A 21,975-nucleotide genomic window follows, 5' to 3' on the forward strand; every position below is an offset into this window, starting at 1 on the left:
GTGCACGTGCTGTCCTGGACCAGCGCGCGCGGGCGTGGCCAGCGGGGGCGTGGCCCGCTGCGCAGGCGCCGTCCAACGGGCGGGCGCGTTGCTAAGGCGCGGCGGGCCAATGGGTGCGCGCGTTGCTGTTGCCGGGCGGCGCGGCGGGGCCGGGGCCGGGCCTGGGGCCGGGGCCGGGGCCGGGGCCGGCGGCGCGGCGCGGCGAGGCGATGAGCGGCCGCCGGCGGCCATGGAGATCCGGTGCGGGGGGCTGCTCTTCAGCTCCCGCTTCGACTCGGGCAACCTGGCGCACGTGGAGCAGGTGGGGCCGGGCGGGGCGGGGCGCGGCCCCGCGGCCTGGGGCGCCGCCCTCCCCGCCGCCGACTACGAGTTCAACGTCTGGACCCGGCCCGACTGCGCCCAGACCCCCTATGAGAATGGCAACAGGTAACGGGGCGGCCGGGGGCTGTGGAGCGGGGCCGGGGTCCCGGGAAGGGCCGGGGGTGGCAGGGCCGAGGATGCCGGTGGGGTCCGCGCCCCCCCCCCCCCCCCGGGACCGGACCGGCTCCTCCCGGGGCGGGGGGCGCCCGGGGACCCCGGGGCAGGGCCTGAGCCGGCGCTGCTGTCCCGCCCCAGGTCCTGGTTCTACTTCAGCGTGCGGGGGGGGGCCCCGGGGAAGCTGATCAAGCTGCACATCCTCAACATGAACAAGCAGAGCCGGCTGTACTCCCAGGGCATGTCCCCCTTCGTCCGGACCCTGCCCGTGCGGCCCCGCTGGGAGCGCATCCGCCAGCGGCCCAGCTTCGAGGTACGGCCCGGGGCCGGGGGGGCCTGGGCTGGCGGGCGGGGAGCGGACCCCGCGCTCGGGGCAGCTCTGGGGACGCCAGGGTCCCTCGCTCGTCGCGCCGGGGTGACCCCAGCCTTCCGCGGTGTGGCTGCTTCGTACCGGGGGGCCCCAAGGGAGCGGGTGGGGGTTAGGGGCAAAGCCCCCTCCCAGGGCCGAGCGCGCGGCCCAGCAGCTCTCTCTGCTGCTGGCCGGCTCGGGCCAGGGCGCAGGCTCTCGCTGGGCGATTTCCCTGTTGCGCGATGGGAGAATGGTGGAACTGCTCTCGAAGCACGCCCGGGGCTTCCCTTCCCCTTCAGCCATTGTCTAAGTGGCCGGTAAACGGCGGGTGACGGCGAGCCAGGTGGCATCAGAGCGGTGATCCCCCCGCGGGCCACGGCGCCAGGGCGGGAGCCAGCAGGCACGGCCGTGGCAGCAGGCCGGCTCTCGCAGCCCCGTTAAGGTGCTCGGGCCTCAAGCAGGAGTCTGCTGTTCCTGGCGTTTTCTGTCTCCGGTCTGGAAAGAGCTGCCTGGGGGAGAGTCGCCTGCAGGTGCTCTGCCTCGTCCTTGCTCCACACACGCTGCTGCGGGGAGGCAGCAACCCCCCAGCATGCCCTGCTCCGCCCCACGGGACAGGGGCCAGAGAGGATCTCCCATCCCCTGGCTCAGGACAAGACGACGCTTGGTTCAGCCAGCGCCAGGGAGAGACAAGGCGTAGAACTGAGCTTTGCAGCGCTCATTACCTTTGCGAAGTGTGCCGAAACAGAGCAGTTACTGTCCAGCCTCTGGGTGCTGGCGGGGGGGCTCCAGGACCAGAGGAGCCCTCTGGGCTTCTCAGAGAGCTCTGCCCCAGAGCAGGCATGCGGCGAGGCTTCGGCGTCCTGCCAGGGACCTGAGTGCTGCGCAGCGGGGCCAGCAGGGAGCCAAGGGAACAGCCTGGCGTTTCGGGGATCCGAGCAAAGCGGGCTGGGATCTGCTGGGAGTGCAGCTTTGATTCCCGCGTGGTTGGAGGAGGGCGAGCGGCTGCAGGCACCCCCCGATGCACAAGGGCACCGGCGCGGCGCTGCCGAGGGAGGACCGCGGGGGCCTGCGGCGGCCGTGGCTGCCTGGCCTGTGCCCGGGAGGTGGCTCTGCATGGCCTCGGCCGGCCGCTCCTGGGGCCGTGCCTCCGCTCAGCCTCTGCTTTGTGTCTGTCCCAGATGGTGGAGACGCAGTTTGTGCTGTCCTTCGTGCACCGCTTCCTGGAGCACCGCGGTGCCACCACCTACTTTGCCTTCTGCTACCCCTTCTCCTACACGGAGTGCCAGGAGATGCTGGCGCAGCTGGACGGCCGCTTCCAGGAGTGCCGGCACATGTCTCCCAGCAGGTGCGGTGCCCCCCGTCCCCGGCCCTCACCCGTTTGGCTTTGCCCCTGCTGCGGAAGCACGGTGTTGTCCAGCTCTGGCTGCGGAGGGAAGGTCCCTGTGCCCCCTGCTCCCCCCGGTTGCTGCCTGCCGCTTGCTCCTCTGGGCCCCAGCTCTGCACGAGCAGCTGCAGCAGCTCCCCCCGAGCGTGCGCTTCCGAGGGGCTTCCGGAGCTTTATTGCTTTGGGCCGGATCCCCCAGCATTCCCAAGGGCAAGTTCCCATCAGGTGGGAGGCTGAGGAGGGGCTGTAGCAGAACTGCAGCCCTCAGTTTAAGGAGGGGGCTTCTCGGAGGCCAAGACCTCATTTGCTTTCCCCCTCCCAGCTGCAGGAAGGTCAGGGCATCTCTCACCCGCTGCTCCCTTCCTCTACCACCGCTGTCCCAGAGGGAGATCTCGCCACTAAGAGCCAGCCTTAGCACCGGGCTCTTTGTGGATTATGCTGGGAAGTTCCTCTGAGCTCAAGAATTTCTTCTCGGAGGTCAGAGGAGAACTTAACGCCCAGCTGAAGGGGAGGAGGACGGAGTCAGTCTCCAGGTGTCCCTGCGGGTGACTCTGTCCTGCAGCCCCTCCTGGCCCCAAAGACTTTCCGTGCCGTGGGGCTGGGATCATAAATACCTTTTCTGAGACAAGGGGTGAGCAATGGTTTATTGAAAGGGGTTTGTTCTTACGTTGTCACACGACGGAGAACTATGAGAATTCCAAAACCCGGCAGTCGGTTGGCGAGGGTCTGACAGCGGTATTGTAGTCTCTGTGGGTCAAACTTGCCTGCTGATGGGGGGCCCCTGAGCCCCTCAGGATTGCGGCAGGGCTGGGTGGTCCCGACCAAACCCTTCCACAGGAGACCCCGTCTCCCTCGGCACGGCGGGAGCTGCCAGGGGCCCGTGTGGGGCCGTCAGCAGGGCGAGGGGGGATCGCCGCGCTGTGCAGGCGGGACGCGCTCCCCTCCGCGTGCCATCCTTGCGTCGAACCCCCGAGGCCGGGGATGGGTCCTGCAGCAGCACCCGGCAGGACAGCCGGCGCCCAGGCTGTCCGTGACCCTGCGCACACCTCACTGCTGCTGGGTGCTGCCTTGGCCGCGGTGGGCTCCCGAAGGATGGGGGCTGCTGCCTCCCCGGCTCGCTCTGCCTGATGCCCTCGGAGGTTTATTTCCCCACCTGACCGGTCTCACACTGCCACGGGGGGGGGTGACCCGGCAGTCTGACAGCCGCAGGCACCTCCGCCGGGTCTGGCTGAGCAGGAGCTACTCACCCACGGCTCCCCGCGGCCGGTGGGGCCAGGCAGCGTGACCCCAGGGCCTGGGCCACCGCTCTTTCCTCCGAATGAGCGGTTGCTTGGGAGCACTTGTGTTCCTGGTGGGCTCCGAGGGCAGCCGGCAGTGACCAGCTCGGCTGTGGGTGCCTGCAGGCAGCAGGAGAGGGTTTGGTGGTTTTGGTCAGGCTGGGGCTGTCGAACTCCTGGGGAGCAGAGCGAGCAGGGACGTGGTCCTGGATGAGCGGCCAGAGGGCTGTGGGTGCGGGGAGCGTCCCCTGCCCGGCTGGGAGCCCCCGTCGCTCCTTCAGGGCATCTCCAGCAGCTGCCCAGGGTCAGGCTTGGTGCCCCGTTCCTTGGTCCCCGGCCCAGTAGCACGCTCAGCCAAGATGGCAGTGGCCCCGGCCAAGCCGCTTTCTCCCCTGGAGGGGGAGGCTCTGGCCTGCGCGTTGCCAGCTGACTGGGCAGGCTGGCTGAGTGTCCCTCCTCGCCCTGCAGCCCCCTCGACTCTGTCTATTACCACCGGGAGCTGCTCTGCCACTCCCTGGACAAGCTGCGAGTGGATCTGCTCACCGTCACCTCGTGCCACGGCATGCTGGAGAAGCGGGAGCCCCGGCTGGACAAGCTCTTCCCAGACACAAACACTCCGCGGCCGCGCCGCTTCGCAGGGAAGAGGGTGAGCTGCTGCGCCGGCTTTGGGGCTGCGCGGGGGACAGCCAGCGCGGCGAGCAGGCTGTGAGGTGATCCGCGCATCGGGGCCTTGCTGCCGCCCTCGCAACTGCAACTAACGACGTGAAAGGCGTCGTGTCCCGGAGGGCTGGAGCGTTAGACTGGGTGGAGCGTGAGATCCCGTGTCAGGCATGGGAACCAGTAGCCTGCCAGGACCCCCAGCGCATCCACGTCATCTCAGCACCACGAAATGCCCTCTGGTAGCACCACACGCACGTTCCTCGGTGCAAAAATTAGCGTCTCGTTTCCTAGGAGTTTTATTCTGTCCTCCTTTTAATGCTGTTGCTCCGTTAAGCTGTGAAGAAACCGATGGAAGTGCAGTATTTGGGGTGTCACCCCTGCTGCGGTGCGTGGGCCCTGCCTGCTAGGGACAGGGCTGGCGGGGAGCTCCCGCTGTGGCTGCCCAGAGCCAGGGTGGGCGGCAGGGAGGCTGCACGCACGTCTCTTGTGGGGAAGCTCCCGCCCAGAGCACAGCTCTTCAGGAGGTGCTTTATGTGGTCGTTGCAGCCAGGCTCGTTTCCCGCTCTGCGGGATCGCTCGGGGCTTTGCCCTGGGGCACTTCTGCGGCTTCTCTGCCGCCTGCACTCTGGTTTCTCTCTGTAGCAGGCTGCGGGGTTTCTGTCCCTTTAGTCTCACGCAGGGATGGCCAGCCTTATTCCAGGCAGGATCTAGGAGAGGCACTGGGCAAAGGAGCCACCAAAAACTGTTACGTTACCGCACCCGGTACCCAGTGGTGTGCTCCAGAGAGGCCTTGGCTCCGCTTCGGGCAGCACGGTGCCTGGCTGCGGTGCCTGGCTGCGGCGCAGGGGAGGAGCCCCAGAGAGCGTTTGGCCCCTCAGCTAAGGAATCGCAGCGTCTTGGGGCAAGAAGGAACCTGCCCGTTACCCCATCTGTTTGCCCCCAGGTGTTCTTCCTGAGCAGCAGAGTCCACCCGGGAGAAACACCCTCCAGCTTTGTCTTCAACGGCTTCCTGGACTTCATCCTGCGGGAGGAGGACCCCCGCGCCCAGATGCTGCGGCGGATGTTCGTCTTTAAGCTCATTCCCATGCTGAACCCCGACGGGGTGGTGCGAGGCCACTATCGGTGAGCGAGCGCGGGCTGCAGCTGCGTCAGGATCCAAGCTGGGCTGGTCTCCTGGTTTGGAGCCTGCCGTGCCTTTTGCGATGGCTGTGAAGGACAGCCCCATGGTCTCTCCCTGCTCTCCCCTCTCCCTGCTGCCCCCCAGGATCTCTGGTGAGGGCTTGGGGCTGCTGTTGCCTGCGTAGGTCACCTCCTGGATCAGGGCTTTCTAGCTCGGGTGAGCAGCGCTGCCCTGCGCCTTTGAGGCGCTCAGACGCTGTCCTGTCCTTGCTCTCCCTGGCGTGTCGGAGCTGGACATGGAGGTGCTGGAGCGTGGCCAGAGCAGGGCAGCGAGGCTGGGGCAGGGGCTGGAGCACGAGGCTGGGGAGGAGCGGCTGGGGGAGCTGGGGGGGCTCAGCCTGGAGAAGAGGAGGCTGAGGGGAGCCCTCATCGCTCTCTGCAACGGCCTGAAAGGAGGCTGGAGCCGGGGGGGTCGGTCTCTGCTCCCCAGGAACAAGCGATGGGACGAGAGGGAACGGCCTCAAGCTGCGCCAGGGCAGGTTTGGGTTGAATATTAGGGAAAACTTCTTCCCCCAAAGGGCTGTCAGGCCCTGGCCCAGGCTGCCCAGGGCAGGGGCTGAGTCCCCATCCCTGGGGGGATTTAAAAGCTGGGGAGACGTGGTGCTGAGGGACGTGGTTTAGTGGTGGGCTTGGCAGTGCTGGGTTAACGGTTGGACTCGATGACCTTAAGGGTCTTTTCCAACCTTAACGATTCTGTGATTCAGGGAGGAGGGAGGGCGATGTCTCGGGGCTCTGTCTCGCTGAGGCAAGTGCTACTCCAGGAGAGAGGTTCTCAGCTGCTTTGGGGCAGAGCCTCTGCCCGCTTGCCTGCGAGGGGATGGTTTGGCTGATTGTACTCCAGGACGGAGCCCAAAGCCTCAGCCGTGACGAGGCAAGGTCAGGTCTGCCTTTGCAGAATGGATGGTGCTGTGCAAAGGACCTCACATCTTCTCTGCTCTCTTTGCAGAACTGACTCCCGCGGGGTAAACCTGAACCGCCAGTATCTCAACCCCGATGCCGAGCTGCACCCCGCAGTGTACGGGGCCAAAGCTGTCCTCCTCTACCACCACGTTCACAGCCGCGTCCTGCCAGGCTGTCCTGACTGGAGGACGTACGTCTCACCACTCAGCACCAGCTCACTAAGCACAAAATCTTCCAACCATTCCGTCCTCAGCAGCACCCTGTCCCTGGAGGCAGCCTTGTCGGAGCTGGAGAAAGCCAATAACCTCCGCAACTCACCCAGCACCTGGCGTGCCGGCACGTACTTCAGCCCTTCTCAGGAACCCCGGCTCTCGGGAGCGCCAGCCGCCGACCTGGGCAGCAAGGACCAAGCTGTCTGGATCCTCCCTTCAAGCCAGACCGTGGAGCACTGTGAGGAGGAAGCCAGGAGGCCTCCGACAGCACCTCTCCCCGAAACCATCCTGCCCCAGGACAGCGGGCTGGCCTACTACGTCGATCTCCACGGGCATGCCTCCAAACGCGGCTGCTTCATGTACGGCAACAGTTTCAGTGACGAGAACGATCAGGTGAGGGCAGGAGCACAGAGGTGCTGGAGTGGGCTGGGACCCCCTCGCTGCTCTGTCCCCTCCCCAGGGTCCCGAACGCTCCCTCCCGCTGCTGGAGAGGGGGCTGGAGGTCCCCGTCACGCCAGAAACAGAGCTCCCTGTCAGGACAGGGCTGGTGCCCGAGGAGAGGGCGCTGGGCTGGCTGCCCTCCCTGCCTTCGGTGCTCGGTGGAGTTTGCTCTCCTCCTCTCCCAGGCCTGCAGCAGGTCTCAGCTTTCCCCCAGGAGCTGGGGTGGGGAGGACGGAAGAGCTGCCCCTTCTTCTCCGAAGGGAGGAGAGCGGGGGAGAGCCGTGCCGCCAGGCTCCCTCCTCTCCGCCTCCACAAGCAGCTGCTGCCTCTCCATGCTGGAGACGGGCAGGGGCGGGCAGGGGTGGGCAGCGTTCCCCGGGCAGGGCTGGAGCGTGTGGGATGCTGGAGCTGGGCAGAGTGGGCCCAGCCTCGGCCAACACCCCAGTGCATCCCAGAGCCTGGCACTGGTGATGCTGGAGCAGGACAAACAACCAAGGTCACCCGTGTTACTCTCTGTGCGTCGCAGGTGGAGAACATGCTGTTCCCCAAACTCATCTCCTTGAACTCACCTCACTTTGACTTCACGGGCTGTAACTTCTCGGAGAAGAACATGTACGCCAAAGACAAGCGGGACGGGCAGTCGAAGGAGGGCAGCGGGCGAGTGGCCGTCTACAAGGCCTTGGGGATCATCCACAGGTAGGCAAAGCTCCGCTCCCATGCTGAACGTCGGTGCCAGCCGATCTGGCCCAGCTCTTCTCCGTCCTGGAAGGGGGTGGTCTTGCTTGTTAAGGAAAGCTGGAAGCATTTCTGTGGGGGCAGCTGCGTCCTGCACTGCTCTCCAGTGGGGTCAGGAATTGCCTGCTGTCTGAACTGGCCAAGAATCGTGTTATGCACTTGGTGCAGCGCGGGCAGGGGCCGGGAGCCGGCCATGCCAGGTACCGCCGCCTTCCGGAGCTGCAGGCGTTGTCCTGCTTCGCAGCCTGGCTCCTCTTCCTCTTGTACCTCCGGTCCCTTCACATCCCTCCTGCAGCTGCTCTGGCTTCTTGGCCTCGCCTCTGTAGAGCTGCTTGTGCGCTGCTTTCCAGAAGGAATTCTCTTTCCCAGATGGACCTTCGTACATTTGTATTTAGCTGTAATTAAAACCTGTTTAGCTGTAATGGGCTCAGCTTCCCCAGACCTCGCGTGCGAGATTGCCGTGCGAGATTCCAGCCCCAACCAACCCATCGTTCTGCGAGCTGAGGATATTTGTGTGACCCGTAGCAGCCACGTGCCTCTCTCCAGCAACGGATGGGATATTTTTGGTCTGTTTCTGTTGTGGTTGCTGGGAACGTAAAAATGCCTGTCTTGCCCTGTTTGGCCCCGCTGGTGGCCAGTCGCAGATGCTGAGGGAAGAGTACAAGAAGAGAAGTGTGTGCTGCTTCTCCAGCAGATGCCGCATTCCCTGGGAATCTGTGGTTTGAGGAAACGTGGAAGTAGTGCCAGGCTTCCGACCAGCCCTGCACTTCCCCCGAAACCCCTGCACCCCTCCTCCTGTGAACAGCTGCTCTCTGCGGGTGCAGTCTCCTTGCTGGCTTAGGCTGGTGTAGGACCAGGCTGCCAGCAGCGATGGTGGCTCCCTCAGCTCCTTTCTTTCCCCCATTTCCTCAGCACTTGCTATGTGCTCCGCTGCTTCCCTGCGCCAGGCCGCAGGCTGGGCCAGGCAGCATGCTGACCCAGCTAAAACCAGCCTGTGATAACAAGTACACGAGTTTTTTAGGCTCAGGTTGCTGCTGTAGCTTGCTCTGCGCCCATCTGCTGGTGCTGGCAGGGCAGCGCCCGTGGTTAATCCAACGGCGACATCTGGAAACGTGGCGGGTGTTCTGCTGGCGGCAGGAGCGCTCTCGGTGCCCGTGCCATGCGGTGCTGTGCAAGCACATGGGACGGACAGGGAGGGAGACTGGCTGCTTTTCTGTGGGATTAGCAAGCGGAATTATCTCTGAGCAGTCGGGCAGATGCAGGCGATCCCGGCTGACAGCGCCCAGTCACCCTCTTCTCCTTCACGCCTCCAGCAACGTGCTGCGGGAGGGCCCGCTCGGTGGTATCTCGGGGACTGAGGTGAGGCTGTCCAGCCTCTCGGGCCCTGGATGGTCTTTTCTAACAACAAATGCAACATTTGCCATTCTCCACCCGTCAGGGACTGCCCCCCCGCCCTGTCACCTTCTGGAGGCGACCGAGAGGAGCCCCACAAGGACCTCGGCAGCCCCTCGGCACCCTTGGGTGCTGCTCCTCGGGGCCCGTGGGCTCGCATGGGTTGTGTTTCTCAGGAGATCCCCGACTTGATTATCCTCCATTTCTGGTGGGTTTTTCCTCCTGGAGCCCCGTCTTCAGGCAGAGCGATCCTCCCACCCCGCCTGCTGCTTTCTGCAGTGCAGCTCCATCACGCGTGCCCCATCAGCCAGCTGATCTCCTGGTCCGTCTGTCCGTCTCCCCAAGTACCAGGATGGGCCGTTCCTGCAATTGGAGTGTGCTGTCCTGAAAAACCTGCCACCTTTCTTGGGCTCCTTTGTCCTTCAGTCCTCTTTCCAACAGGATCCCCCTTACTGGTGCCCTCAATTAGCCAAAATCTGCTCTTCTGAGGCCCTGGGTCTGTGCTCTCTTCTCCCCTCGGGATCATGAACTCCACTATTTCGTGGTCACTGCAGACAAGGCTGACGTTTGTGATCACATCCCCAGGTTCCTCCTTGTCCGTGATCCAGCCGTGCATCATCCCCGGGTGGCCCATCCAGCACCGCTACGCCCAGATCGGGAAGTTATTCCCCAACACCCTCCAGAAATCTGGAGGACTCCAGGACTTTCTGGGGATAGAAGCAGTATTTAATGGATTTTTTTTTTTTTTTCCCCCCTTACTGCTGCTGAGCACGGGTGAATTTCTAGCACCCATCACACTGTGCAGCAGAGATGCACAGAGCGACCATGAGCCGTGTGCAGGCATTCGTCGCATATCTTAAAAGCCATTGGGTTTTTTTCCCACCTTGAAAACGCTGGTGGAGAAAGGTGAAAGCTTGGAATAAAGAACACAGTAAGACAGCAAACGGAGAAACTGGAAAAAGGGGGGACCCCACTTAGCATCCCTGGGGTCAGTTTACAAAACTCAGTGCCCACCAGGACCCCCAGGTCTGTCTCTGCGGAGCCGCTCTCCCCGGCTGGCCCCGGGCTGTGTGGCTGTGGGGTTATTCCTCCTCATAGCAGGACTTTGTCTTTCCCTGCGGGAGCATGGGGAAGTCCCTGCCTGCCCCTTCTCCGGCCCAGCGTGTCCCTCCCGAGGGCAGCGCGACCCCCTGGAGCGTTGCCCCCAGCTCTGCGTCCTCCCCGGCCTTGCTGGGGGCACGCAGTGCCTGGGCGCCTCGGGGACGGGGCTCAGCAGCGTGACAGCTGGTATCAACCCAGGGCACGCCACCGGGGCTGGGGCTCCAGCTGGGCTCTGTGCCATGCTCACAGCCTGGTGTGTCAGCCAGGCCACCTCCCTGTCCCCTGGCATCGCCTGTCCTTCACCTGCGAGCCTGGGGTGGGAGACGGTGTCCAAAGCCATAAGCCATCACCCGCGGCTCTCCCTTGGCCTTGGCGCTGGCCGTTATGTCGTCAAAGGCTGCCAGGGTGGTTACGCACAATTTCTCCTTCGTAAATCTGCTGACTGCTCCCAGGCACCTTCTGTCCTTCCCAGGTCTCCAGGATTATTTTCTCCATCACCTTTCCGGGGATCGAGGTGAGGCTGACTAGGCTGTGGGTCTCTGGCTCCACAGACAGGGGTGATGTTTGCGTTCTCCTTGTCCTTGGGACCCACCCTGGTCGCCAGGACCTCTCTGAGATAATCAGCAGCAGCCTCGCCGGGACATCATCCGGCTCGCTCGGCACTCGCGCGGGCGTCCCGCGGGTCCCACGGCCTTGTGCCTGTCCAGGCTCTGTGGGTCCTCCCTGAGCTGCTCCTCCGCCCCCGCGGGGACGTATCCCTTGCTCCTGACTTTCCTCTGGTCTCTCTGAACACAGAGCTCGCCAGTGATGACTGAGGGGAAGAAGGTGTAGAGGCCCCCGCCCCAGTCAGCAGCGGGCTCACGCTCTCCCTCGTCTTCCTTCTGCTACTAAGTCATCTCTAAAAGCCTTCTCATAGCCCTTCGGATTCAGCTCCGGGTGGGCTTTGGCTTTCCCAGCCCCATCCCTGCCCGTTCAGACAGCATCTCTGGGTCCCTCCCAGGCCACTTCTCCCTTCTTTTGCCTCTTGCCTGATTCCTTTTTTTATCAGAGTCCGGTCGGGAGCTCCGTGTTCATCCATGCAGGTCTCCTGCTACCTTTAGACTCCTGCCTACCTGGGTGGACTGTTCCCGAGCTGGAGGAGGTGAGCCCTGCCTGTGAATCGGCTCTCCCGGGCGCCTCTTCTCACCAGGGCAGTGTCCCAGGGGACTCTTCCAAGCAGATCCCTGAAAAGGCAAAATCTGCTCTCCCAAAGTCCAGGGCTGTGATCCTGCTTTTTGCCTTGTTCCTTTCTCTCGGGCTACTGAGCTCCACCATCGCGTGGTCGCTGCAGCCGAGGCTGCCCCCAACCCGCGCACCCCCAACCAGCTCTCCTTCCTCAGTCAGCGTGAGGTCCAGCAGCGCCCACCCCCGCTAGAGCAGCCCCCCAGGCAGGGCCGCTCCTCGGAGGGGAGCTGGGGAGGAGATGGGGCTCCTCGGGGGGCTGCTGCGTGCTTTCTGCTTTCTGGCTCATGCCCAGGCGGAGACTGATGATTCTCAGACAGTGGGCAATGTCAGCCCGGAGGTTAATTTGCCATTAGCTGTCCTGACAAAGTCCAGCTGGGCATGTGGTCAGGACCTGGCCGTTCTTAAAGAAAATCGGTCATCGTTGTCATTAATGGGCAAGGTTGACATCATTGCCATAGGCTCAGCCCCGCTCTGGCCCCCTGAGCCGAACTCCTGCCTTGCTCCCTGCGTGGTGCCTTGCCCAGGCAGCCGGGGAAGGCTGTCGGTCTGTCGGTCCATCCGTCTGTCGGTCTGTCCCCTCCCACCCTGCCCTGCTCTGCCTGCAAAGTGCCAGCGCCAAGCTGCTGGGGCCCGGAGCGAGCGAGGGGCGGCTGTGCCGGGCTACAGGACCCCTGCCCCTGGGGAGGGGTGATCTGGGGCCGCTCTCCAGCCCCTCCGCAGCTGGGGGGGCACACGGGGAAGGGCCCCCGGCCCCACGGTGAAGCCTCTGCCTTCTGGAGCCCGCCAAGCTGCGTTCAGTCGGCCTCACGCTGCCGTGGTGGTCGGTGCCGCGGTGGTTGGCCCTGTGGGTGTCGGGACAGCATCGGCACACCATGGCAGATGCGGGCGAGTTTCTGCCGTCAGCAGGCTGTGCAGCAGGCCTTCCCCAGTGGGGGCCCCTGCAGCTGGGCCATGTAACACCTCCCGCACACCGACCTTCCCACAGGGTTTCGGCTTTTCCAGTTCTGTTGAGTTTCCTCAGTGAGAGTCCCCGGTTCCCCTTGCTCCTTACCCACGCTCCTGCTATCAGTTTGCAAACTACCAGGATGTGCATCCCAGCCCTATGTGTCTTTGCAAATGCCTCGGCTCCGAATGTTGGCTGCACAGCACCTCCGAGCCCTCACCTCCCTCCCTCGTCGACCGCTGATCTCCTGCGCCCCGTGCTGCTGGCTCTGCCGACGGCACGCCGGGCTGCTCTGCCACGCAGGGCTTGCCGGTGCAGACCTTCAGCGTCGCACCCACGGCTCCGTCCCAGTGACTTCTCACTGGGTTTTCCCTGGAAGTGGAGAGACAAGAAGATGGCTCTGCGGCTCTCTTGCCATTTCCTGAAGCCTCCTGCAGCCTGTGCCACACCGGTGGTCCAGTGTCTCATTGCCAGAAAAGCGGTACGGCGTGAGGCTTTGCTCCTGGGGAACAACGTGCCATCCGTTCTCCCGCACCCTTTGCGAATCTCGTGCCCTGTCCTTAGCGTGAACTCACCAGGGATGACTGCAGACCCTTTTAGGGTAACCAGAGAGCATCTTTTGGTAGTTGCTTCACCCTGAAAAGCAGTTGGGGTGTCCCCAGCAGCTGTGGGTGCCTTGGCTGTTGATTTAAGAGAAGAGGCAGGTGCTCTGGGAGCTCAGTGCTCTGATCACTGGCCGCTCCTGCTCTCCAGCCACACCATGGCTGGTCCTTTTGCATTGGTTTCAGGGTCCGGTTCCTGGGGTCCTGTGTCACGGGTGCCTCTCTGGTCCTCGGCACACCTCTGCCTCCCACCTGATGGCCGACTGCTGCTTTTTCCCCCCTTTATTCCTACCTCAGCAGATGAGAAACTGCAGCGCACGTGAAGCAGGTTGCAGCAAGAGCTGCGGCTCGATGGCAGGAGCCGCGTCTTCTCTCCAGACGCTGGCGGCTCCCAGGCAGGGGGACCCCAGCTCTGCGTGCGCAACAGCGGCGCAGCAGTAGCGCTCCTGTGCTCGGGCAGGCGTGGATCCGTGTCGGGTAACGTGGGCTTCCTTGTGCTTCGCAGCTACACGCTGGAGTGCAACTACAACACGGGGCGCTCGGTGAACAGCATCCCCGTGGCCTGCCATGACAACGGGCGGGCCAGCCCGCCGCCCCCTCCCGCCTTCCCCTCCAAATACACAGTGGAGCTGTTTGAGCAGGTAAGGGGATCCCCAGCAGTGGGGTGGCTGGGTGTGCGCAGCCCTGCCCTGCCTGGGCGCTGCAGGCAGTGCTTTCGGCAGCCAGGAAGAAACTTCCACGTTCTCTCCTGCTTCTGCGCTTGCGTGTCCCCATGAAAACTCCTGCGCCAGTCCATGGTGCGGGTTTGGAGGGGTGTGCAGGAGCCGGGGTGCTCTCAGTCTCAGTGCCATAACCTGTCAGTACGTCCTGGTCTGCAGGACCGTCTGTGCCTGTCCCCGCCGCTACCCCCAGCCCCAAAACACTTTGCTGGGACTGGAGGTTCATGCCCTCCGCTGCTGGGGCAGCCCAGGGCTGTCCCTGTGTGTACTGCACCGCTGCACCCATCCCCTCCCTGCCCACTGTGGGGCTGCCTGCTCCTGCACAGCCCGCAGCGAGAGGCAGTGGGTCCCAGTGGCCGTGGGCACCTGGCTTGCCCTTGCCCTGCACATGTGCTGCACACCCAGAGAATTCCTACAGGAACGTTCCTGCCGCCAGGGAGCTTGACTGGAGCCTGTGACAGAGATGAAATGAGCTCTGGGGCATTGTCTGGGACTTGGAGTTGGGTTTTTTTCTTTGTTCATTTTCCTGCCTCAAGTCGCAGAGCTGCCGCTCTTTCTCGAGGCCATGCTCACCGGCACCTCTTGCCCTGGCAGGTCGGGAGAGCCTTGGCTGTGGCGGCGCTGGACATGGCAGAGTGCAATCCCTGGCCCCGGATCGTCCTGTCGGAGCACAGCTGCCTCAGCAACCTGCGAGCCTGGATGCTGAAGCACGTGCGTGGCATGAAGGGCGCAGGCGGGGGCCCGCGGCGGAGAGGAGGTGCCAGGACCCCCCCCAGGAGCTCCACGTAAGGGCCTGCCGGGTTGAGTGTTCAAGAGCTGCAGGATAACGCCAATTAGAGATGATAAATGTACTCCAAGTGAGTCACCCTGCAGCTAACGAAGCCAAGGTTTATTTGCTTGCTTTCCCACCTTGTCGGGGTCCGCGCCTGTCCCTGCTCTGTGACCTGCAGGTGTAGGCATCCCTCAGCACCGAGTCATCGGCAGGCAAGAGGGGCACGCAGCCGTGCGGGATGAAGCTGTTTGGGATTCACCCGCCCCAGTAACTGGGAAGTGATTACCTGCCTGCAGAGAGAACCAGCGTCTCTTCTGCTTCTCTCTCTCCCCAGCCTGGTCCAGCGCTGGTCTGGGATGGATTTGGGACTGGGGGTGAGGGAGTGGGAATTCTGAAACGGTGCTGCTGCCCTGAGGCTGCCGGGACAGCGACATGCAGTGGGGGGGACTGGGGTCTGCTGCTGCTCAGGGACAGCCCCCTGTGACGGGGGCTCCGCTCCTGTTCCCAGCTGCTCGCCAGCCACTGGGGAAGAGGCACGGGGGCTGACGGAGATGGTGCAGGAGCTAACGGAAATGGTGCCGCAGCAGCAGCAGCAGCAGCCTAACGCTCAGTGCCTGGGCTGCGGGGCAGAGCGGGCTGGGAAGGACGGGGGGAGCACGGAGGGGACCCTGTCCCCACAGAGCCAGGCTGAGCCTCCTGTTTCTCATCCCCTTCCAGCGGGCTCCCCACCTCGGCCTCCGATAATGCCCTGTCCCGCATGAGGAGCTTCAGCAACGGCACCAGCGGGAGCGGCAGCAGCCAGCAGGACTTGCCGCAGATCAAAGCCTCCCCCAGCTTCACCTTCAGCTGCAGCAGGCCCCCGGGCCTGGCCACTGCAAGCCAGAGTCCTCCAAAAGGCAGCGCCAGAGCCCCGGCACCGGGCAGAGGTAAGCTGGGCTGGGGACCTCTCGTGCGCTTGATCCAGTACCTGTCGAGCTGCTGTGCGAAGCCACAGCCCTGAGGAGAGCGCTGTGCCAGCGTAACCGTGTGCTTTGACGTAATAAAAGTGGTTTTGCGTGGAAGAAGTGCGTGTGAACCGCCGCCCCATCCCCTCGGAAGGGTCCTGGATGCCATGCTCAGCTCCGCACTCCGTCCCGAGCGGAGCGGCCCTGGCTGGGTCAGGACAGACGCCGCACGGCGAGACCTGTGGCTTCTCCAGCCCAGCCTCTGCAGGGAACCGAGGGGGCCCAGCTGAGCTCCTGCCCTACGGCCCTGCCGCCCCTGGCCGGGCAGAAGCTGCCCGCTGCTTCTGCCGCACCGAGATCAGAGGGACTCTGCCCGCTGTGGGCTGCTGGAGCAGGCGGCCCTTCCCAGTGCAGCTGCCTGGGGCAGGGGCCACGGGGCTTCTGGAGAAGCCAGCATGGAAAACCTCCGCTCGACTTCCCTCGGCCTCAGCTGCTCCCAAAGCATTCCCGAGGCCTGCGGGGATACACCAAAGTGCCTTTTCCCTTCCCAGGCACCTGCAGAGCAGCAGTCGATCGTGGCACATGACTCTGGTCATGGCAAGGCAGGCTGGCAGAGCTGTCATTAGTCACTGGGGGCTTTGAACGCGCGGCGAGTCCTGTCCGGCGGGGGCCGACTCGCAGCACCGAGCTGCCAAGCCGCCTGCATGGCGGGGGGAAAGGCCTCGGCTCACCGCCCCGCCGCCAGCTCTCGGTGAGCCCTGCGGCTGCACCGTGCTCTGGCAGCAGGGGCTGCCCAAGCAAGGCAAGGCGCTCGCTGTGCCCCCCGCGCTGGCTTCCGCACCACCGGGCAGGGGGCTCAGTGCTGCTGCAGGGCGGGCAGCACTGCTCCAGGCCCTTCAGCAGTTTGGTGCTGCGGCCAGCCGATGGTGGGGGAAGCCCCGGTGCCCTGTGCTACTCTGTGGGCTGGTCCCACAGGCCCCCAGCTAAGGAAACAGGGCTGGACTGGGAGCCCCAGTCTGCTGTGGGGCTCTGGGCCCCAGTGAGCGCCGTGCTCTGATGTGTCCCAGTGCCCAAAGAGCGGAGATGTGTGAGTGAGGGTCCGCTTTCCGGGCGGAGGGGGCTGCCTGTGTGACTCGGGGTGTGACTCCGAAGCTGTGGTTGTGTCAAGGCTCTGTGTACTGGTGCTGCTCTCGGGAGAGATCGCTGCCTTTCTGACTGTTGGCTTCTTGTGCTCCGCCTGTGTTTCTCGTGTTGCTTCGTCCTCCGTGTTTGCTTTCCAGCACTTTGTAGTGACTGTTTCTCATCTGCCATGAGAACATGATGGGGAGGAAATAAAAGGCTTGTGTTCTCATGGGCACGTTGTAACGTCTGTTCCTTCTGCCGCGCGTGCTTGGCCCACCCTGGAGCCAGCGGGAGCAACCCACTGGCCTGATCCCCGGCCACCGGGGAGCTGGTGACAGTCGGGTGCGTGAGCAGGAACAGACCGTGTGGGGCTGGAGGGGATGAGCCTGTCTTGGTAGGATGGATCAGCGTCGTTCTGCCTCCCTCGCCTGCGCTCGCCGCTTGCTGGCTGCCGCGCCGGTGGGCACTGTCTGCACGGCCTCCGCTGGCAAGGGCAGCCGCCACGGGCAGAGCCAGGCGCCTGGTGGGACGTGCTGCCCGGCTCTTAGGACTGGGACCTGGCTCTTCCTTCCCTGCCCTGGCATCGCCCTGGCAGCTTGGCCTTCTGCGTGCCGGCTCTGCCTGGCACCCCAGGCACCTCCCGCTCTGGCTGCCGGCAGTGCCGCCGCTCTCTGAGCGCAAGGGCCCCGGCAGCACCGGCATTGCCGCGTGTGTGCAGGGAATCGTGGCATAGGAATGCTTTGACCCCACAGCTTTGCTTTATGAGCCCCACGCCACCACCCTCCTGCTGGCTGTCCCGTCCCGGGGTGGTGCCGGGATGCTGTCACGGACTCTTCCTGCCCCAGGCAGCTGGGAAGGAAACGGGAATGCTGAGACCCTGCCCGCAGCCCCGGCTGCCCCCAACCAGGTGTGATGAGGCGGTGGTTAGATGGTGCAGGATGAAGGTGCTGCGCCCTGGTCGTGTCCCATTCTTCCCCTTCCTGCACACATGCTGCTGAGCTCTTGGCTGACGTGGAAGGGGCAGGAGCCTGTCCCCACAGGAGGGACACGGGGTAGGACCAGCCATGCCGTGAGGGGAGGCTGCTCTGCCGCTGCCGTGGCCCTGCAGGACAGCCGGACAGCTGTCCCCTGCTGATGGCCGGGTTACAGGGAGGACATCCTGCCCAGGACCTGGCAAGGGTCAGCAATGCGTCCCCCTCCCAGCTGCTTCCTCTGGGCCGCAGCCCTCCTGTGCAGCGCATGCCCGAGCAGCCTGCTAGCCTCCACTGAGGACGCCAGGCCCCTGCCCTGCTGTCTCTGCTCCGTGCCAGCCTGCGAGCCCTGGCCATGGCGGGGACCAGTGTGCCCGCGGACACGGTGGGGAGTTCGCCCAGCCGGCTGCAGGGGTGCAGCCCTCACCAGTGGCCGGCGGAGCCACGGGTGCTGCTGGGCCAGGTCTCATCCCGCGGCTGCCATGTCTGAGGAGCCTGAGAAGGGAGCCGGGGAGGGGAAGGGCAGGTCTCTGTGCGAGCGCGGGAGGAGCGGGCACAGCCTGTGCCCGCGTGGTGCTGCCGCAGGAGCCACTTTCCCAGAGGGCTGCTCCGACGGGCTCTCCTCAGATGCCCCGACCCTCTCCATGGCTGCTGCTCTGGCCTGCCCGCGTTGGCCGAGCCCCGGGGAGCCCAGACCGGACCCATGCTCTGCCCGCGGCCTCACAGGTGCCAGGGCGAGGGGGGCTCTGCAGGAGCCCCTGGTGACTGCCTCAGCTGCCGCTGGCCTTTGCTGGCTGGAGTTCGTCACCAATTGTGCCGTTTCGGTTGTGACGAGTCCAAGGTTGAGTTGTCCCTCACCGGTACCATCCGCTGTCACCCGTACAGCCACTGCCCAGAGAGCAGGGCACGCCGTGAACCTGCCCCGGCACAGACTGCTGCAGTCTGGCTCCCATCTGCTCCTGCTCGCAGGCTCTCATTTGCCATGGGGCTCACTGTTGTTTGTGGCTTGCTCGGGCATTTGACGTGCTGCCCATTCCCAGGGGACACTGTTGTGGCTTCACCCCGCTGGGCAGCTCAGCCCCCCGAGCCGCTCGCTCCCCCAGTGGGACGGGAAGGGAATGGGAAGAGTAAAAGTGAGAAAACTCCTGGGCTGAGATGAAACAGTTTTTAACAGGGAAAGCAAAAGTTGCGCGAGCAAAGCAAACCAAGGAATTGCTTCCCTCCATCGGCAGGCAGGTGCTCAGCCATCCCCAGGAGAGCAGGGCTCCGTCACACGTCCGTGCAGCACTGTCAGCGTGGCCAGGCACGCTGGGGGCTCGTGCTCGGCACGCTGCCGGCCCCGTGCTGGTGCTGCCCAGACATCCCCGTCCCCCAGCCTGTGCTCTCCGGGCGCAGGGCGCTGCCTTTGCCCTTGAGCTGCCCGAGGAGTCCCTTGGCCCGTCCCGGCAGCCTGCGTGGCATTAGTTACTTCCCACTACAGTGCTGCCCAGGCAGTTGTGGCAGGTGCCAAACATTGGCACCGGTGCCACCCCTTGAGGAGAGCCCCTGGTGCCTGGCAGCCCTCACAGTGGACCACGGGCTGCTGGGCCTGTCCCAGCTCTCCCAGTATGGCCACAAGGATGCTGTGGGAGGCCAGGCTGGAAACTGCTGGATGCAGGGTAAATGACACCCAGCCACTGCCTGCTCCCTCCAGGCTTCTCCTCTGCCGCCCCGAGGCAACGGCCCGGCTTTGCCACGTCCTGAGTGGTGCTCATGGGCACCTTCCCTGGGCCTGGACAGGTCCGCCCGGCACAGCTGGTTCAGCGCCCATCGCACCGGCAAGGCCAGGAGCGTGAACTGGGATTGAGTCCCAGCTCCCTGTGGGCTGTCCCGGCACCGCGGCCCTGCCTGTCCCTGTTAGCAGCCCTGCCTGCCCCTGGCTGTCACCCACACCGCTGCTGAGCGCCAGTGCGGGCGCAAAGCCCGGTCCTCAGCCGCAGCCTTGTCCTGTGGCAGTTGAGCCGCGTGCCTGGTGCTGCTGCTTCTGGCTCCAGCTCTGGTTCCCACCAGCGGCCCCAGCCCCACGCTGAGCTGTCGAGTGCCTGTCATGGGCCTCCCCGCCGGCGCTTCGGCAGCTGCCAAGGCGGCTCCTCTCGCTCTTCGCCTTTGGGGCTGTGCCTCCTGCCCACGCTGTGGTGGGGGCCCTGGCGAGGCTGGTGGGCAGCTCCGTCCTGGCTCTCCTGGTTAAAAGGAAGCACAGCCACGGCCGGGCCCCGGGGGGCACGGGGGCTCGGTGCGTGGCTGCTGCAGCCGCAGGGAACGGTGCCGCGCTGGGGGCAACGCCGGCCTGCCCGGCTCCTGGTGCCGGTGCGGGGCTGCTGCCCCATGGCACACACCAGCCTGGGCCCTGGGTGGGCGCAGGGAGACGTCGGGCCCCGATGGCCACTGCAGGCCGTTGTGGCTGCCAGGGTCCTGGCTTCTCCTGCCAGAGCTGCAGCAGCTTGGTGTTGCTGCCGGCACCGCCAGCACAGGGGTGTCTGTGTGTCTGCCCCATCTTGTGCCGCGCCGGGCCCTGGCCCATCCTGCACCCTCGCAGTGTGGCACGCGTCCTGCCTGCGGCGTCCTACCTGCGCAGGGCCTGCGGTCAGAGCAGTGCCACCATGCCTGCCGTGCCGGCGCCCGGCCTGCCAGGCACCGAGGCTGCTGCAGCCGCTCTGGGTGCAACCATCAGCTGCAGCCACTTCCCACCGCAGCAGCGCTCAGGGCTTGGCCAAGCCATGCCGATCCACACCATGGCGGCTCTGCGCACCCAGGGCAGGCAGCCGGTGCCCGTGCCGTGGCTCGCAGCCCTCCCCCCCCCAACCCCGGCATGGGCTGAGCTCCGTCTCGTTTGTCACACAGGGACCCTGCCAGCGGGCACCCGGGCAGCGCCGAGCACTGGCACCAGCCATGGACCATGGGAGGCCCAGCGCGGCGCAGGAGAGCCGGCGGCTGCCCACGGCACAGCGCTGCTGCAGGTACCGCTGGGCACCGGCGGGGTCTGGGGCAGGGAGGGGAGCCTGGGGGGACGGCAGGGCCCTGCAGTCCCCGAGCCCTGGGAGGGGGCTGCCCCATGGCTCCACCAGCCGGGCCCAGGGGTCTGGGGAATGCTGGGGGGCAAAGTGCACCCGGGCTGTGCTGGGAGGTGCCAGACCCCCCCCCCCCCCCCGAGTGTGGGGCACTGCGCACCAACCACCTGGGCTTCCAAAGAGTTGGGTGACCCCCGTCTGGGGGGCTGAGACCCTCCCATCTGTGGGGCTGGGACCCCCGTCTGGGGGGCTCTGCCAGGAGTTTCTGCCTCCCATGCCATGTGCAGACACTTCAGGTGGCCAGGGTCTGGCTCTATAGGACCCCTGGCAGCCGTGGGGGGCTTCCGCAAGACCAGGAACAAACACCCCTCCTGGGCACCGACTCCCCTCTCCCTTCTCCCCGCTCTCCGCAGGCGCTCCCGAAGAAGCTGGACGCCAGGAGAGTCCCGGAGCAGTCTGGGTAGGTGCTGGCATCGGCTGTGGCGTGGGGCCACCCCAGCCTGTGCCGGGGCGCCGAGCGAAGCCCCCGCCCGGCTGCGGGGCTGGAGCTGCAGGGGGGTCTGGGCAGAGGCCCCCCTGCCCCCACTGCAGCCCCCCGCTCCCCGCAGCCGCCTCAGGAGCGGCCTGTGGTTCCCCGCAGCCCGGGGGGACCCCCGCCACGCCCCAGCAGGATCCCCGTGCGGAGGAAGGGGGCAGCGACCGGCCAGAGCCTGCCGGGGCTCCGTGCCGACAGCACCACAGCGCACTGGGCCGGGAAGCACAGCCACGGTGGGCCCCGGGCCTCGCAGCCTCTGCCAGGTAGGGCACGGCACGGCCCTGGCACTGGGGCTGCCGGGGTACCCGCTCCAGCAGGGCCTGGGGGCCGCAGCACCCGTCCTGCACCTGACCTGCTTGCTGCGGCACGGGAGAGGACATCACCCCCAGCCCTGGCCAGGTGACCCCGGCACGCTGCAGCAGGTGGAGGGGCAGGCGTGGGGGCTGGCGGTGGCACACTGGGATGGCCTGGGCCTGCTGGCAGTGACGCCGGTCTCTGTCCCCGCAGGGCTCTGCCAGGAGGCTCCCGCGCCCCCCGGGGCAGAGCAGGGCACCCAGGGACTCCTCCCGCGCCAGGGCAAGGGCCCACACCCCCAGGTACGGCCCCGCAGCATTGGGGGCTGCAGTGCAGGCGGGGGGACCCCAGCCCTGCTCTGCCCCGCGCCGGCAGGGCCTGGGCGGGGGCTCCGGCCCCCGCAGCCCCTCTCCACTGCGCTCTCCCCACCGCAGCGCCCGCCAGGCCCGGCCGCGGGCCCCCTCTCGCTCAGCTCCTACCGGCAGCTCCTCTTCTTCTGCACCGAGGCCTGACCGCAGCCACCAGCACTGGCCCCGCCGCGGCACACCCAGACCAAAGCTGCGCCCGCAAAGAGCCTGGCAGCAGGGGCCTTGGACCCGCTGCACCACTCGCCCCCTCCCGCGAGGCTCCAGCCACAGCCTTGCCCCGCACCAGCCGCGGCCATCGCCGGCAAACGCGGCTCGGCGGGCTCCCACCCG

At 65.7% G+C, this 21,975-nt stretch overlaps 1 protein-coding gene across 1 annotated transcript; it reads left to right on the top strand.

Moving 5' to 3' along the window:
- Positions 1–229: 229 nt before the first annotated feature.
- AGBL5 (AGBL carboxypeptidase 5) lies at positions 230–21,920 on the top strand (the record flags this gene model as incomplete). Its single annotated transcript, XM_082307840.1, has 15 exons — positions 230–426; positions 616–787; positions 2,002–2,168; positions 3,953–4,130; positions 5,088–5,266; positions 6,270–6,828; positions 7,403–7,572; positions 13,379–13,514; positions 14,187–14,377; positions 15,082–15,290; positions 20,282–20,397; positions 20,862–20,908; positions 21,089–21,246; positions 21,491–21,579; positions 21,712–21,920. 15 exons carry the CDS (start codon positions 230–232, stop codon positions 21,787–21,789), a joined length of 2,646 nt encoding a protein of 881 aa, XP_082163966.1. The 3' UTR covers positions 21,790–21,920.
- Positions 21,921–21,975: the final 55 nt, after the last annotated feature.

The sequence above is a fragment of the Platalea leucorodia genome (genome assembly GCF_965183815.1).
Source record: "Platalea leucorodia genome assembly, chromosome: 3".
Classification (NCBI taxonomy): domain Eukaryota; kingdom Metazoa; phylum Chordata; class Aves; order Pelecaniformes; family Threskiornithidae; genus Platalea; species Platalea leucorodia.